Source organism: Oratosquilla oratoria, chromosome 23 (genome assembly GCF_046742065.1).
Source record: "Oratosquilla oratoria isolate Oo_2021 chromosome 23, ASM4674206v1, whole genome shotgun sequence".
In the NCBI taxonomy this organism is placed as follows: Eukaryota; Metazoa; Arthropoda; class Malacostraca; order Stomatopoda; family Squillidae; genus Oratosquilla; species Oratosquilla oratoria.
The window spans coordinates 60,494,173-60,512,728 of NC_134799.1; the positions used below are offsets into that span (position 1 = coordinate 60,494,173).

Here is an 18,556-nt window from a genome sequence, read left to right on the forward strand (position 1 = left end):
TATGAAAAAGATATTATAGACAAATGTAAGGATCAACCTAAACTCTTCTACAGATGTATAAATGACAAACTGAAGGATAAACATGAAATAGTGAAATTACGTGAAGGAGATAAAGAATATATAGATGACACAGAAATGGCAGAAGTTATGATCAGACATTTCAGGTCTGTTTTTACAATTGAGAGCTCACAATTTTGGGAAGATGGACAACAAGAAAGATCACCCAAAATGAAAGAAATAAAGGTAACACAAAAAGAAATAAGAGACCAAATAAAAAACCTAGATGTCAGGAAATCTCATGGACCAGATGGAATTACAAATTGGATACTGAGTGTATAGACAAACTGACAGACAAATTATACAAAATAATAGACTTCTCACTCAAAGAAGGAAAGGTATTGCAAGATTGGAAAGATGCAAACATAGTACCAATATATAAAGGAGGAAATAGGGAAGATCCTACAAACTTCAGACCAGTATCCCTTACAAGCACAGTAACAAAAATATGCAAAAAAGTCATCAGAAACAAATGGACCAAACACTTGGAAGAAAATAAAATAGTAAACCCTAAACAATTTGGCTTTAGAAGTGGAAGATCATGTACCACAAACCTAATCTGCTTTTACTCAAGATTAATTGAGATAATACAAGAAAGAGATGGCTGGGCACATTGCTCCTTCTTGGATTTGCAGAAGGCATTCGACAAAGTACCACATAAAAAATTAATAAGAAAAATTGAAATAATAGGAGGAATACAAGGTAAGCTGCTGGAATGGATGAAGGATTTCTTAATTGGGAGAAAAATGAGAGTGGTACTTAGAGACAAATATTCGAACTCGGATGATGTGAAAAGTGGCATCCCACAAGGCTCTGTATTGGCTCCTTTAATGTTTGCCCTATATATAAATGATATGGATGAGGTAGTAAATTGTTACATGAACTTCTTTGCCGACGATGCCAAATTACTGAAGAGAGTAAGAACAGAAGATTGCAGATCGCTACAAGAAGACCTAGACAAAATATGGGCATGGAGTCCGAGATGTGAGATGAACTTCAACATTAAGAAATGTAGCATAATGGAATTTGGAAAAAGCAAAAATAGAGTATTGGGTCAATATAGAATTGGAAACAAAGTAAAAAAAAGTCGATTCAGAAAGGGACCTGGAAGTAATCATGCCAAGTGACTTGACACCTGATAAACGTGTCAATAAATTATTTGGAGAGATTTTTAACTTAAGATCAATAAAAGTAGCCTTTGCCTACATAGATGAGGAGATGGTTTAAAAAATAGTGGTTGCACTGATAAGACCTAAACTAGAATATGCTGCAACACTGTGGGCACCTAGTACAAATAAGATAAGAAAATTAGTAAGAATCCAAAGAGCAGCAACAAAAATGGCACCTACACTGTCAAATCTGACATACAAACAAAGATTGGAGAAATTACATCTGTCAACATTGGTACAGAGAAGAGAAAGAGGTGATTTGTTGACCATTTACAGAATTATGAAAGGGATGGAAATTCTCGATAGAGATGACTTGTTAAAGTGGGACAAAAGAGAAACAAGAGGACACAAAAAGAAACTAAAGAAGGACAGTTACAAAGAGATCTGAAAAAGAATAGCTTCCCACATAGAGTGATTGATGTCTGGAAAAAACCAAACGGAGAAACAGTGAGTGTCAAAACTATACACAATTTTAAGAATAAACCGGATGCGGAGAGATACGAAAACAGGTCACTACGAGCATAGCTCTCATACCGTAAAATACAACTAGGTAAATACACCCATTTCTCTTCCACTCCTCCCACACTTCTTTCAGTTTCTCCTGGTATGCCTGTTCCTTTTCCTTCTTAATTAAAAAATTCACTCTAAGCACTTCTCTACCTTCTGCACTTTTCCTCTTTCTTCACCTATCCTCCACTCTCAACTTACCTTCCATCAAAAAGATTATTTGACATTTCCCCACTCTCCCCTAGGAACCTGGACATCCAGAACTCTTCCTAATCTTCTCCTGAACACCACTACATAGTCCATTAATACTTTATCAACCAACCTTCCATTCACCACCCTTTCCTGTGTACGTATGCTTGACTTTTTTCCTAAACACTGTATTATCTACCATCAACTCTATTTCTAAACACATCTCCACCATTAACTCTCCACTATGACTTTTACCTGGTACTTCAAACTTCTCTACCACTCCAACTATTGGTTCATCTCCTACTCTCGTATTGAGATCTCCCAATACTACACTGGCATTTCCCCCAAAACTTTCTAAGCACTTATTTAAATTTATCCAAAAAGCTTCACTTTCCTCTGCATTCTCACTATTAGGACCATATGCACTTACAATGACCCACATCTCCCTTCCCAGTTTTCCCTTCATTCACATTAACCTTGAAGAAACATCCTTCCACTCCACCACACCTTTTCCTATCTCATCACTTAGTAGAGCCACCTATTCCCTTCCTCATCACCTCCTCACTCTCAACACCCTCCCCACTACACTCCTAAACTCAAAATCTCTCCTCCCTTTCAACTTAGTTTCACTTAATGCCAATACATCCATCTTCCACACTCACTGTACCACTCAAAATAACTTGTTATAATCTTAGCTGGTTTATTTACAATGTCTGGTTTCCAATCACCACCTTGCAATTTCATAGCTACAGCGTACCAATTTAAGGCAATCTTATTTAATTTCATACAAGGTTATAAAAAATATTTGCTGTTTTGTCTCAGTGATGGTTAATAAAATGTTTCTCAAATTACAGTTTGCACTCTCCAGTGCTGCATTTATTTGATTTCAAGTCAACAATTCACTTCTAGCTTCTTAAATTGTTCAATTTATACCAACAACTCTTCTCAGCCCTCTTCTGATTTTCCATACAAACCATATTTGTCTCTGTCAAATCTTTCACTAGTCCTTAACAAAGCTCATCCACACTCTGTACCAATGTTTATATAAATTATTTATTTTTCACCTACTAGCACTATCTTTCATCACTTTACAGTAAAGGTCACTTGATCAAAATACTTCCGAAGAATTCATCTACTTCCTACATTTTTTTTCTTCATCTTCAATTTACTAAAAATTCTATCCTCTGCTGTGCACTCAATTTTTTTCTGTGTTGAAAATTTTACATATCTCTAAAACATATGCACAAAATATATTTTCATATAAGTACAAAAATCAGATGACTATGAAGAAAGACAGCACTTCCTTGGGTTTCTTAGAAGCACAGTTTATTGCAACTCTTGTGCATCCTGTTGCACCCTTTGTCCTATTTCATGAGTAGCACCTTCCTGAACATGGAGTTCCTCTACTTTGATTAACTCATCCAAGTTTTCCTAAAAGAAAGAAAATAAAAAAGCAATATCATTATTATCATTATTCATAATTAATACTATTATAGATATTTATTAGTTGAGTTTGGCCAAGGGTTGGGGAGGAGAGAGAGAGAATGAGTGGTTTAGAGTAAAGGTGAGGCTACACCAGGGTTCTGTAATGTTGCCATGGTCGTTCAATATGCATATGGAGTAAGTGATGAGGGAAGTGAGGGGATTTAGAGTACGAGTGGAGGGAAGTGAGGGGATTTAGAGTGAGAGTGGAGGGAAGTGAGGGGATTTAGAGTGAGAGTGGAGGGAAGTGAGGGGATTTAGAGTGAGAGTGGAGGGAAGTGGAAAGTCAGTTGTTTGCAGATAACACTGCTTCTGGCTGAGTCTGAGGATACTCTAAAGTAGTTGGTGGCAGAGTTTGGGTGTGTGAGAGGTGAAAACTAAAAATAAAGATGAGCTAAAATCAGGTGGTGAGTGAGAATTATAAGGAGTTGGAAACAAGTTTAAATGGTGAGAGGCTGAATGATGTGGAGAACTTCAAATATTTGAAGTCACATGTAGCAGGGAATGGAGGAGTGGTGATAAAGGTGAATTATAGAGGAAGTATGTAAATGTATAAAGGGAAAGAAATAGGTTACGAGAAATAGGTATCTGGGGATGAACATAAAGAGAAGGTTGTCTGAAAAAGTGAGTGTGTCCATAGTACTATATGAAACAGATCTGGAAGTGATTCACCATAGACTAATCCACTACCACACTTCTCACCAACTGGACAACAGAGCACAAACACATAGTATACTGAGTTATTGTTTTGAACTAAATGGTCATGGGCCCCTTATACCCTAGATATCTAAGAAAAAAATATAGTTGCTTTATCAACTTGTGAAGCAGAGTATGTTGCCATCATCCATGCAGTCCAAGAGTATAATTTCCTATCTCAGCTTTATGCCGACATGACTAGATCCCAGAGGGGTACAGTGAAGTTATTCATGGATAACCAAGGTGCTATTGCACTAGCTAAAAATCCAATGTACCACCAGAAATCAAAGCATATATATATATATCAAATATAATTTTATCAGAACTCAAGTGGAGAATGGTGCTGCTGAGCTTGTATACATACCATCAGGTAAAAATATAGCTGATATATTTAAAAAGCCTTCCTCCAAGAATAAACAGTTAAAATTTAATGTAATCAAAGGAAGACTTCTGTTGGGGGGGCTTGTTAAGGTGACAAACTTGCATCATTTGATATGAACATTATATCTATCATTATTACTGTCATTATTAAATGCAACTGTCCCTCCATCATGCCATCTTAATACTGTCTTGTACCACTTTGAGTATATATTTCCCAGTTTTTCCACTTGTGTAGTAAAAGATGGCTGAAACAGGACAGAGTGATGGGACTAGGTGTCCTGCTCTCTGTAACCCTATTCCTACGAGAACTCAAGGCATAAAAAGGTGAGGGAGGAGTTTTGCAACCAGAACCCTGAGGTTTGGGTCTTTTAATGTGCATGGGTGTGGTACAGAGGACAGTAAAAGGGAAAAGATAGGTTGTATGTTGGTGAGAAGATGAATGTGTTGACATTAAAGGTCAGATATCAACAGATATACCATTCACTAAAAATCATCGAAAAAGTACTTTTTAAAAGCATACAAATAAAGTTTTTACCTATTACAGAAGAATTTATTCAGAAAATTCACTTTTAATTGCGCCTCGCATACCATTTTTCCGAAGTCTAGATATTCAGAATTATGAATAACAGTATTGTTTGTTTGGCAACTGTGACGTCACGAACGCGGAATTCCCCGAACCTTTCCCGAAGCGCACGGGCGGAATGTTTCGAATAGCAGACGACGCAATGAAATGAAGACAAAATTGTTTTTTGCCAAATTTGATAAGATGTAGATGGTGGAATTATATAGAATACTGTCAGTATGTTTTTTTATGTACATTAAACTGTAAATACAAAAGTTATGGAAGTCTTGATATCTGACCTATAAAAGTCAGATATCAAGACTTCCTTAACTTTTTGTATTTACAGTTTAATGTACATAAAAAAACATACTGACAGTATTCTATATAATTCCACCATCTACATCTTATCAAATTTGGCAAAAAACAGTTTTGTCTTCATTTCATTGCGTCGTCTGCTATTCGAAACATTCCGCCCGTGCGCTTCGGGAAAGGTTCGGGGAATTCCGCGTTCGTGACGTCACAGTTGCCAAACAAACAATATTGTTATTCTGAATATCTAGACTTCGGAAAAGTGGTATGCGAGGCGCAATTAAAAGTGAATTTTCTGAATAAATTCTTCTGTAATAGGTAAAAACTTTATTTGTATGCTTTTAAAAAGTACTTTTTCGAGCAATACGATGATTTTTAGCGAATGGTATATCTGTTGATATCTGACCTTTAAGTGAAACTAAGTTGAAATGGAGAGGTGATTTTAAGTTTGGGAATGTAGTGGGGAGGTTGTTCGAAGTGAGGAGAGGGTGAATGAGAGAAGGGGCGGCTCTACTATTGAGGAAACAAGAAAATGTGTGGTGGAGTGGAGGGAGGTTTCTTCAAGGTTAATGTGGAAGAAGGTGAAACTGGGATGGGAGATGTGGGTCTTTGTAAGCAAGTATGGGCCTGGTAGAGATAAGAGTGTAGAGGAAAGGGAGGCTTTTTGGATAGATTTAAATGAATGTTTAGAGAGTTTTTGGTTTTGGGATATCTCAATGTTAGAGTAGGGGATGAACCAACAGATGGAGTGGTTGGAAAGTTTGGTGTGCCAGGTAAAAATCATAGTGGAGAGCTGATGGTGGAGATGTGTTTAGAAAGAGAATTAATGATAGCTAACACAGTGTTTAGGAAAAAGGTCAAGCATGAGTACACATGGGAGAGGGTGGTGGAGGGAAGGGTGGTTGATAAGACATTAAGGGACTATGAAGTGGTATCCAGGAGATGAGTAGGAAGAGTTCTGGATGTCCATGTTCCTAGGGGAGAGTGGGGAAATGTCAAATAATCTTTTTAATGGAAGGTAAGTTGAGAGTGGAGGATAGGTGAAGAGAGAGGAAAAGAGCAGAAGACAGAGAGGTGCTTGGAGTGAACTGTTTAAGTTAGAAGGAAAAAGAGCAGGAGCACAAGGAGAAGCTGAGAGAAGTGTGTGAGGTGGTGAAGGATAGAGTAGAGTTAGGAGTGGAAGAGAAATGGGTGTTTCAAGGACTGCAAAGATGGTATGTAGAACAAGGAGGATGGGGGGAATAGGAGAAAGGGTAGTGGGTGGCGGGATGATAAGGTAGCAGAAGAGAAGAAACAAGTATTCAGGGATTGGTTGCAAAATAGGATGAGAGAAACATAAGAGAGGTACAAAGAAAAAAGAAGAAAAGCAAAACATTAGGAGGCAAAAAGGAGAGATGTAAAATGGGGGAGGAGTATGACAAAATTTAGAAAGTGATAAAAAGATGTTTTGGAAGAAAGTTATGAGAGGAAGGGAAGGTGAGTAAAGCAGAGAATAAAAGGTAAAAGGTGCAAATAGACAAATGTTAATGGAAAAGGAGGCGGTAAAGCAAAGCTGGGTAGAGTAATTTAGGGGAATGTTGAATGTGGAAGTTAGGAAAGGATTAGTGGTAGCAATAGGAAGTGCTAAGAAAATGATGGTGATGTGTGAGGAAAATGGAGATGTTCTATGATTGGGGGAATGGAGGAGGCTGTTCACTGACAGGCCTTATGGGCTACTGGGAGATGGGTGAAAAGATGAGGTGATACTGAGAAAGTAAAACTGGAAGATCCTTTAAGAGGGAGCTGGTGGGTGCCTGATGTTAAACATGGTGTTGCATGGTCAGATGCCAGTAAAATTGCAGTTGGAGTGATTTTGGAGATTAATGGTGAGGCTGTTGAAGATGCTGCTTGGCTATTTTTGAGAGGGGAGGAATCTCTCCCATTGAGGCAGTATATTGATATGATTGTACACCAATGCCTGAACAGGACGAGTTGTCTGTGCCACAGCATTTTGTGTACAAATATGAAGGTATCTTTTAGTGAACCCTAGAGGAGTGGATGATGGCCAAAATGATAGCCTGCCAATTAAAATGGAAGAAGAGGTCTGGGTACAACCATCTGTTGTGCACTGTACCACTCAGTGGGGCAGGGGAATTGTCACTTAAGTGAATTCTCAGCTATTGCTGAGAGGGGAGGAATCTCTCCTATTGAGGCAGTATACTGGTATAACAATACAACAAGATCTGAAGAAGGATGAACTGTCTATGTTGCAGCATTCTGTGTACATATACAAATGGAGGAATCCTATAGTTAACCCTAGAGGAGTAGATGATGGCCAAAATGATAGCCTGCCAATTAAAATGGAAGAAGAGGTTGTAATGCCACATGCCCTGCATTGTATCATTCGATGGGGCATGGGAATTGTTACTCAAGTGAATTCATGAAATAATATACTGTATCTGTTGATGGTGTGCTGAGACATGAGTTGCATGTCCAGCCTTTTGTAGCTCCATGGTCCCCATCTGAAGGTGTTCTATATTCATTTTGAGGTATCTTTGTTTCTTTTGTGAATGTTTGGCCCATTTAATTAGTGTGGTTTGTAGGTCATGACTGGTTGTTTATGATCTTAAGACCATGTGGGTATGTGGTGCATTTGGCACAAAACAATTCGTTAGCACTAGTGGCAATGTTTGTTTTCTTTGGTGGCTGCACTTAAGGGAATGTGTCACTTTAAGTTGTGTTGTTAGAACAAGAGATTGTAGTTTTGTTGGTCACTGGAGCTCCAGTTGTTGTGAGTCATTGTTATTGTAATTTCACATTGAGGGAGAGCTGGTGGGTCCATTTATTAACTCTTGATTACAATAGAGTGACAAGGTAAGTCAAACATTACAACATTTAGTATGGACTACAGTCATTAGATTATATTGATTTTGAAGGCTGCCCTAATTACTATTCTATTTGAGTTAGTAAATAAAATCATTGAAAATATAGAAATATAAAAACTTGTAATATGTCTTACTCATCTTCAGTACCCCATGTGCTTACCATAGAATTAAATGATGTTACCACTAGAGGCCCAGCTGGTAATGATGGAGGTAATGAATGTGGTAAGGAAGTTGGAGCTTCTTGCAAGGAATGTGAGGCTGATGACTCGAGAACAACCATCTGCTGCCCTCCAATCACAATCTCACTACCAACTACCTGGTACCCACTTCCTGAGAGATTTACCTGAAATAGAGTTTAAATTACACAAACTATAAAATCTATCTGCTAAAACTATTGGTAACAAGCCCCATAAATCAACATAATTGTAAATTCACAGCAACAAGGGTGTTCATTACACCAATTGTGTTTCCTCTTATGCAGTGGACAAGATACAGGGATGACCCATCATCCAGGAGGTGCCAAGACAAGAGGGAGGGAAGAGGGTGGAGGGGAGTGGAGTATGTAGGGGATGGAATGGGTGGGAGTGGTTTTTATGCATTTTTCTTTTGGCTACCTCCCATGTAAGATATATGCTTGAATCTGAGGCTAGGTATGATAAATTGGAGAATAGGAGATAGGACCCAACAAGCATTACTCCTTTCCAGTATACTACAATATGGTAAATACAATTAGTAAATACTCTTAGTGCCCTGTGCTCACTATATTCCCTCATATTTTGGGTGCCTTTATATCATCATGATTTATTTTGGATCCTTTTATGTTCTGAGTAATTGCCACCTATACTATTTCTTGTTCTTCATCTTGTACTACTTTTAAACATTTCTTGCCAATTATTTGTCCTCTTTATCTCTCAGGAACCAATTTGGGTTATGTTTTTCCTTTTGACCATATATTACTACACATTTTTTTTTCTTTTGGTCTACTGTATCTCCTACTAGATTTTCTTTTTCTTTAATTACCTTATGACAACATCTTTGGCCTTCTGCTTTTGTTAAACTATTTCTTTAAAAATTACCTTATCTTTTTCTCAGTCTTTTTTCCAATCATTCCTGAACTATTGCAAATCATCTACTATGCTTTTTCTCCGCTTTCATGGTCACTGCTTTTATCCATTCATCCACCTCTTTCTTATGGTCTTGTTATTTGTGTTTTCATTATTTTTCACCCTCTCATTTTCACATTTTAACTTGGCCAGTCCATTTTTTAGTGCACTTATCTCTTCTTTTATTTCCATTTCCTTTTTTAAGTCACTTCCTTGTTTAGATCTTTATTCTTCTTCCATAGATCAATAGTTCCCCACTTCCATGATTCGTTCATATTTCTCAAGTCCCTCTCTAATAAAAAGTCTTCTTTCATACCCACTAAATCCAGAGAAATTACCCTTATCACCATTGTCAAGTAGAAACCTTTTTATACCTCTTGGTGATCTGAAACCTATGTTTACATTTTGCTCTGCCCTTGTGCTGGTAGATGTCTCTGGGTACATTATTATATTGTAACATGACAGATGGCCATCTTGGGGTTTCTCTGGCCCATCATCGTTATCTTTTCAATTACACACCATTTACATTGTAAATCAACTACTCTGGATATCCACAACCACTCTCCTTCCCGTATATCACACTCAAGGTATTCTGTAATTGTATCACTGTTAAGATGTTTTGTTTTTAAAGTATTTTAGGAGCTCCAATTTATGAGTGTTGTCACTATGATGAATGACATGTGAGTGTTTGGGATGAAATGTCTGACAAGTATGACAGGGGTTATAAAGTTAACTAGTGAGAAATGAGGAAGTGAGGAGAAGAGCAGGGGTGGAAAAAGAGATGGCAGATAAGGCTGATGAAAGTATTGAGATGGTTTGGACACATGCAAAGAATGAAGGGAGAAAGATTCGCAAAAGAGGTGTGGAAGGCAAAGGTGGATGGAATGAATTTGAGGGGATGACTGAGGATGAGATGGATGGATGGGGTGAAAGGGGCTTTGAGCAAAAGGGAGATGTTTAATGAACAAAGAAGGGAGAAAGCAGAAAAGAGGGCTGAGTGGAGAATGGCTGTGTATGGATGATATTTTGGTGCAGCCTGAAGGGATTTCTCAAGACTTTTCTATTTTCCTCATGAGGGAATGGAGATGGAGAGGGGGATGGGATTTGTTGATTAAGTAAAGCAGCCTTGCTTCTGACCCCGACAGTGGTCAGGAGACAGGGATGACATCATCCCTTCACCCATGAGTAGCTATGATGAGAAGGAAACAAGGTGGTGGATGAGAATGGAATGGATGTGTGCCTCTCACTTGTCTACCTCCCTTATAAAGGGGAAGAAGACCTTATTATATCGACAGATAAATACACCTAGGATTCTTAATCTAACACTTGCCAACCACCGCTTGTGTGAATGTTTGGGCCCAGGACATAAACCCACTTCAAGAATTGGCCCAGGACATAAAATGCCACCAATTCTCAAAGTGGGTTTAGGCTCTGGGCCCAAATTTCTGAATGTGTGGTGGTTGGCGAGTGTTGGATTAAGAGACCTATGAGTATATTTTCATGAATAGCTTACCTTGGTGGATTGAAGAGTGTAATGAGGAATAGACATTTGGGAATGGATGCTAAGAGGAGACTGTATGAAGGAGTGATTGTGCCAACAGCACTGTATGGGGCAGAAACATGGAACACAAGAGAGGAAGAGCGAAGGAGTTTGAATGTGTTTGAAATGAGGTGTCTGAGAAGTATGATGGGGGTTACTAGGCTAGATAGAGTGAGAAATGAGGAGGTGAGGAGAAGCACAGGGGTGGAAAGGGAGTTGGGAGATAGGGGTGATCAAAGAGTATTAGGATGGTTTGGACACATGGAAAGAATGAGTGAAGAAAGACTAGTAAAAGAGGTATGGAAGGCAGATGTGGAGGGAGTGAACATGAGGGGACGTCCTAGGATGAGGTGGATGGATGGGGTGAAGGGGGCTTTGGGGAAGAGGGGAATGTCTGTTGAGGAAGGACGGGAGAGGACAGAAGACAGGGGTGAATGGAGAATGGTTGTATATGGATGATGTTGTGATGCATGAGGTGGAATGGGCGGGGGGATGGGGGGTGAGGTAGTATGTGTGAGCAAAATTTGACGCAGCCCGAAAGGATTTCTCCCCGTCTTCTCCTTTTATGCATGGGGGGACAGAGAGGGAGGGTCGCCGATTTAACCCATTAAACTCCAATGACAAGATTCCTTGTCATTTGGTCAAATAAAACAAAAAATCATAAAACACCAAATGTTTGATCAAACACCAGAAAAATATGACATCAGTCCTCGCCTCGCTCGCAAGCGAAGCGAGGACTGACGTCATATTTTTCTGGTGTTTGATCAAACATTTTGGTGTTTTATGATTTTTTGTTTTATTTGACCAAATGACAAGGAATCTTGTCATCGGAGTTTAATGGGTTAATGAAGCGGCCTTGCTGTGGATGTGCTGTGTCATGCGACACTGCCTCTGACCCAGGGCAGTGGACAAGGTGCAGGGATGACCCGTCATTCAGGAGGTGCTAAGATAAGAGGGAGGGTGGAAGGGTGTGGAGTGTATTCAGGGATGGAATGGGTGGGAATGATTTTATGCCTTTTCCTTTTTGGCTACCTCTCTTGTAAGGGGGAAAAAGCCTTGGTATATGTATGTATGTTCTTTTCTCTCTCCCTCTTTTGTTTACTTCTACATGATTAAGTCTAGATATGCTAATTATATATACATACACACATATACCAAAGGCTTTTTCCCCCCTTATAAGGAAAGTAACAAAAAAAAAATAAAAAAAAAATAGATACATAAATAAATAAATAAACCATAAAAAACCACTCCCACCCATTCTATCCCTATCATACTCCACTCCCCTCCACCCTCTTCTCTCCCTCTTATCTTGGCTTCTCCTGGATCTCCTCCCTGCATCTCGCCCACTGCCCTGGGTCAGAAGCGATGTCATAAGACACAGCACATCCACAGCAAGGCCGCTTCATTAAATCAGCGACCCCCCATCTCCGTCCCCTCACACAGAAAAGGAGAAGATGGGGGAAAAATCCCTTCAGGCTGCGTCAAATTATTTCTCATACACACAACCTCACCACCCATCCCCCACCCATTCCACCTCATGCATCAAAGCATCATCCATATATAACCATTCTCCATTCACCCATCTTTTGTCCTCTCCCATCCTTCCTCAACAGACATTCCCCTCTTTCCCAAAGCCCCTTTTACCCCATCCATCCATCTCATCCTAGGTTGACCCTCATGTTTACTCCTTCCACACCTCTTTTGCTGGTCTTTCTTCACTCATTCTTTCCATGTGTCCAAACCACCCCAATACTCTTTCATCAACCCTATCTCCCAACTCCCTTTCCAGCCCCATTCTCCTCACCTCCTCATTCTGTCCAGCTTTGTAACCCCTAGTATACTTCTCAGACACCTCATCTCAAACACATTCAAACTCCTTCTCTCTTCCTCTCTTATGTTCCATGTTTCTGCCCAGACAGTGCTGTCAGCACAATCACTCCTTCACACAATCTTCTCTTAGCATCCATTCCCAAATGTCTATTTCTGATCACACTTTTTACTCCACCAAGGCATTTACTCGCTTATCTCAATCTACATTCTACCTCCACCTCCACTCCTCCCTCACCTGCCACATTCGCATCCAAGTATCTAAAGTTGTCTACTTCCTCCAGTCTCTCTCCCTTAATACTCACTTCCAGTCTGCTGCCACTTTCTCCCCTTGTACATCTCATCACCTTACTTTTACCCACATTTATCCTCAACTTCCTTCTTTCAAACAACTTCCCAAACTCTGTCACTAACTTCCTCAATCACTCCTCTGATCTTGCTACAAGCACAGAGTCATCCACAAACAACAGCTGGCTTATCTCCCACTTTTCTCCATTTTCTTTAACCATCTCTAATCCCTGGCCCACTACCCTTGCATTTACCTCTTGCACCACCCCATCTATGTATAAATTGAACAGCCAGGAAAGGGAGAAAAAAGACACCCCTTGTGTCTTGCTGACATTTTAGGCAAGGGCACAGTATCATTAACCCTTAATTATTATTGTCCAACTAGAAATAGCTTTAGGTATAAACAAAAATAAGACTATGAAATAAGTATAAAACCTACCAGAGGCATTTCAAGTTCAAACTGAGTATTTCTATTTCTATCTCCTTCTCCCTCTTCAGACTTGCCAGCTTCTGACATAACAACTGAACCTCTTGTGTGGATCACATGGCCTTCACTTGTTAATATATTGAAATGTTTATTTTTGATAAGTCCACTGGATTCTTCTTGTAATGAAGACTTGTCCTGAATCCCATAATTGCTTATGTCTGAATGACCTGGATTCTCTTGAGCAGTATCAACAGCACACGGTGAGTCATTCTCTACCACCTTTAAAAATAAGGAAGTAAATAAATATATGTATAAATATATGCATATATATACATATACACATATAAAGAAATTAGAAAGAATACAAAGAGCAACAACAAAGATGGCATCAACACTCTCTACATTGACATACGAACAAAGACTGTCCAAATTGGAACTACCAACTCTGGAACAAAGAGGAGAAAGATCTACTGACTATTTATAGAATCATGAAAGGAAAGGAAATCCTAGATAGGGATGATTTATTAAAGTGGGACGACAGAGAAACAAGGGGACACGAAAAGAGTGGTGGATACCTGGAATAAATTAGATAAGGCATCAGTGTGTGCAAATACCCCACCTGTACCACAACACATTCACACTCAGAACTCTGATCACAAAAACTCTCCAAAACCAAGTATCAAATTCTCACCTCCATCAAACCCTCCAGACATTAGCTCCATAGAATAATCCCTACCAAGAGAAGCAAGAATCATTTTAGCATGCTTGCATTCAGGCCACCAATTAACACTTACACAGTACAAGTACAGAAAAGGCCTAGTTAAAAAAAAAAAAAATAAAAAAAAATAAAAGATATATATAAAATAATAATAATAATAATCACGTAGAGGACACCTAACACCTCATCTTACATTGTCCTACCTTAACCATAGCCACACAATACAATTTTTTTTCACTGAGTGACATATAAGCCAATATGGTGGCAATTACTGATTACTTGGAAACCATGGGTCTCGTGCAAGAAAGATCTGGGGCAATGGATTGTCTCAAGTGTTTCTGCAATTTGTTATACAGGTACATAAGAGAATACACTTCTTAAACCTAAAAACAAATCATATCTTACCTCCATTTTTATGAGATTGGCTGTTGCAGCATCAACACAAAGCCTTTTGCTACCCTCCTCTTCCATTCTCTTGAGTTTTTTAAGTCTTCTCCAAACTGTTGTTTTGGCAACCTTTGTAAATATATATATATATATATATATAATCATGATAATGATAAAAAATAAGATAGCAACTAGTATAGCTTTTTTCTTCAGAACCACTTCAAACCAGTAGCATAGTTTATGGACAATTCTGGAGCTGAGTTAAATTATTTTATTAACTTCTTCAGTATAATGACAACTACATAGGTATCATGAGGCACGAGTGGGTACACAAGGATGCCAGTGCCGGTGTCTTAATTATATATATATATATATATATATATATATATATATATATATATATATATATATATATATATATATATATATATATATATTTATTTTGTAATTGTACATCAGTTACTCTCGGATTCTGTGAACTGATTTGATCATGTTTTCTGTGATTATTATTACTCAGAGTAAAAGAGAATAAGTAATACAACAGTGACTTTATATTTTATAATGCAAGTACAGGTAAACGTCGACTTACGATGGCCGCGACTTACGATTGTTCGACTTTACGATGACGACGACGACGACGATATGATAATTTAACCCCTTCCATACGGTGCCGCACACGTAGGCGTCATGAGGAGCAAGTGGATTCGCGACTCTGCCATATCGGCGTCTTGATTATATTTATTGTAGTCGCCCCTGTGTTTTTACATTCTCTCAAATGTGCCTTGAATCCCATTCTCTGTGGTTTTCAAAATTCGCGGGTGAAAGAGAGAACGATCGATATAAGCGGTGACTATATTTTATGATGCGAGTATTATTACGTCACGTCGTATGGCTGGCATTGGCTGCTGCCCGCGAGATTTAAGTTCCGTACTGAAAATACATATTATAGTGTTTGAATATGGTAAAAAGGATAAAAATAATTAAATAAACTACTGTACATGTTTAATAGGCTATATTCAGTATCTCTGGTGGTTAATATACAGGTAGGCTAGGTACAGTGACCACGGAACAGTGATACACAAATTGGGGATCGACTTACGATGAAATCGTCTTACGATGGCTCTATCGAAACCTAATGCCATCGTAAGTCGACGTTTACCTGTAGTGTGATACACCATATATATGGCAGCCAATGCTGTATGTGAGAATTTGATTTGTAATGAAGTGGTTAAGATAAAAGGCAAACACCACATATACATACACCCACTGTATACACAGTAAAACCTATTTCATGCCCCTAGTCCCATCTTAGCACCTCATGGATGAAGAGTCATCCTTGACCCCCGCAACACTGCTTAGGTTGAAGGCAATAGAGTGACACAGCACACAGCATTTCCACAGAAGGACCTGGTGGCCACATCTGGTCTGCCCCCACCACTTTGTTATATGGCAACCCTCTCCTTACCCACTCAAAATCTTTACAGAACAGTTGAAAAGAAAATACCTTCTGTCAGCATCATCCTTTCATCCAATCAAAATCCTCCATCCTTTCCTATCTTTTACACATTCTCTAATATGTTCCAACAACATTCCAACACATAATAAAAGAGGATAAAATGGTGTTAATTAACCCCTTCAACAGGATGCCATAATTGATCAGCTTTCACTTTGGTTTATACGTATTTACCTAGTTGTATTTTACGGGACGGGAGCTACGGTTGTTGTGACCCGTTTTCGTATCTCTCCACATCCAGTTTTTTCTTGAAATCGTGTATAGTTCTGGCATTCACTGTTTCACTGTTCAATTTGTTCCAGACATCGATCACTCTGTGTGGGAAACTATTCTTTTTCAGGTCTCTTCTGTACACCTCCCTTTGTGAGGGAGGTGACCATGTCAAAGTACAATAGTAAAGGATAAGATCTCACACACCAATCCAAAACCCATCCACTGGCCCTCCCCCATCATCAGAGCAGCACTTTATAGGTGAAGGGTCATTCCCATGCCCTGCTACCCTGATCAAGCCAAAAGGAATAGAGTGAGACAGACCTAGTGCCTCCACAGAAGGCCCTGCGAGTCAGAGCCAATTTTCCCTTACTGCTTCAATATGTGGCAACATGCCCCAACATCCACTCAAAAAATTACAGAATAGAAGAACATTGTTTTGGGCTGCATCAATCCTTCATCCATTTACAACAACTTTTCATTCACTCCTATCTTTCACATTCGAACTTCCTTACTTAAATGACATTCCTCTTGCATTCTTTACCCAAACCAACCACCTCATTCTCATTCTTCTCCTAAGTCTGTATGGGTGGCTAATGACACACAAAAAAAGTTTAATGGAGTTTATACAAGCACTGACGTGCATACACTTCCACGACTAGAGAAAGACTGGTGTCGCTGGGGCACGCCACGAATTCGCGGGCAAACATACCCAGTCGTATGGTTCACCATTACAAGTCCATTCCATCCACTTCTACTTTCTACACTGCTTTCACAAGACTTTCCTCAATGTATATATTCACTCAAACCAGGACAGCACTCTTAGGCTTACTCTAATAATTCTCCAAACCCATTTTGTCTAACCTCTACACTTTTCAATCTATCCACCTTTGTAGAACCACACATACTTCTCAAACACTTCATCTCATTTAGTGACACCATTAAATTATAGGCCGGTATAACTGACCAACACAATAGTGAAATTATGTGAAAAGATTGTGAAACATCTTGAAGAGATGAACATTCTGACAAACTCTCAATTGGGAGAGACATATAGACTACTGCAGAAGATTAAAGTGGCATTCCACTATATGGATGAAGAGATAATCAAAAGTCTGATACATCCAAGACTGGAATATGTGAATATGTGTCAGTACTATGGTCCCCACATAGAGTGAAGGATATAAGCAGGATTGAGAGAATACAAAGGGCAGCAACCAAACTGGTCTCCAGCCTGGCAGATAAACCATATATGAAAAGGCTAAAAGTATTGGGTCTGCCAACTTTAACCTCTTCACTAGGGGCACATTGCAAATCTGGCAGCATTAGCTGCCCGATGTGCGATGTTGCGTCATAATAATCGCATTATAAAAAATAAAGTCAGTGCTCAATCGTTTGTTCTCTTTCACCTGTGTATTTTGATAACCATAGAAAATTGATGAAGCCAGTTTAGAGAGAATGGAAATTACATAGGTACGACTACAATAAATATAATCAATATGCCGACGTCGGCATCATCGAGTACCCACTTGCTCCTCATGCCGTCTACATAGGCGGCACCGTATGTAAGTGGTTAAAAGATCAGAGAAGAAGAGGTGATATGATTACAGTATTCAGGTCACTAAAGGAGATAGATTGCATTGATAGAAGAGATCTGATTAAAGATGGGAGGGCTTTAAGAAGTCATGGAAATAAATTAAGAAAGACCAGATGTCAAAAGGATGTGAAGAAATACAGTTTTCCATACAGATGTATAAATATGTAGAATAGCTTAGGCGATATAGCCCAAGCTCAAACAATACATGAATTCAAATCTAAATGTGATAATTGGAAATCAGATATAGATTAACAGTGGCGGCGCCAGGAATTTTTAGTTGGGGAGGCTAAGGGGGGGCTGAGCAAATTTTTGGGGGGGGCTAATAGTAATATGATAATACACATATATTATCCTCATTTCAGAAGGGGAGGGGGTTAATGGTTGGGCTAGCACTGATGGCTGACAAATCTTTAGCCTTGGCAATTAAAAATTCCACTTAATAAAATTATTTCAATGAGTGTTTTAAATTTTCAATTTGCTCATTTCAGTTGGGGGGGCTAATGGGGGGGCTGGCCACTTTTTTGGGGGGGCTAAAGGCCCCCCAAGCCCCCCCCTGGCGCCGCCACCATAGATTAAGTTGGAACTGTACATGAATTTGAGTCCAGGTGGTATGTTAGAAAATTAGAGAACAGGAGACGGGACCCAATGAGTGTTTCTTCTTTCCTGCATGCGTACTACAATTAGGTAAATACAATGAGGTAAATACTTCAGATCTGGAAGGTCATGTGTG

General features: G+C 39.1%; 1 protein-coding gene across 3 annotated transcripts in view; it reads right to left on the reverse strand.

Annotated features, from left to right (window-relative positions):
* Window positions 1-2,770: 2,770 nt before the first annotated feature.
* Window positions 2,771-18,556, reverse strand: part of LOC143038138 (uncharacterized) — a 73,459-nt gene continuing 57,673 nt past the window's right edge. For all 3 annotated transcript variants that reach the window (XM_076207146.1, XM_076207148.1, XM_076207147.1), the window contains 4 exons: window positions 14,525-14,635; window positions 13,414-13,680; window positions 8,377-8,559; window positions 2,771-3,353 (listed from right to left, as the gene is read on the reverse strand). In XM_076207146.1, coding sequence (XP_076063261.1) covers window positions 3,249-3,353; window positions 8,377-8,559; window positions 13,414-13,680; window positions 14,525-14,635 — 666 coding nt within the window. In that variant the 3' untranslated portion in view covers window positions 2,771-3,248. The remainder of the gene's footprint in view (window positions 3,354-8,376; window positions 8,560-13,413; window positions 13,681-14,524; window positions 14,636-18,556) is intronic.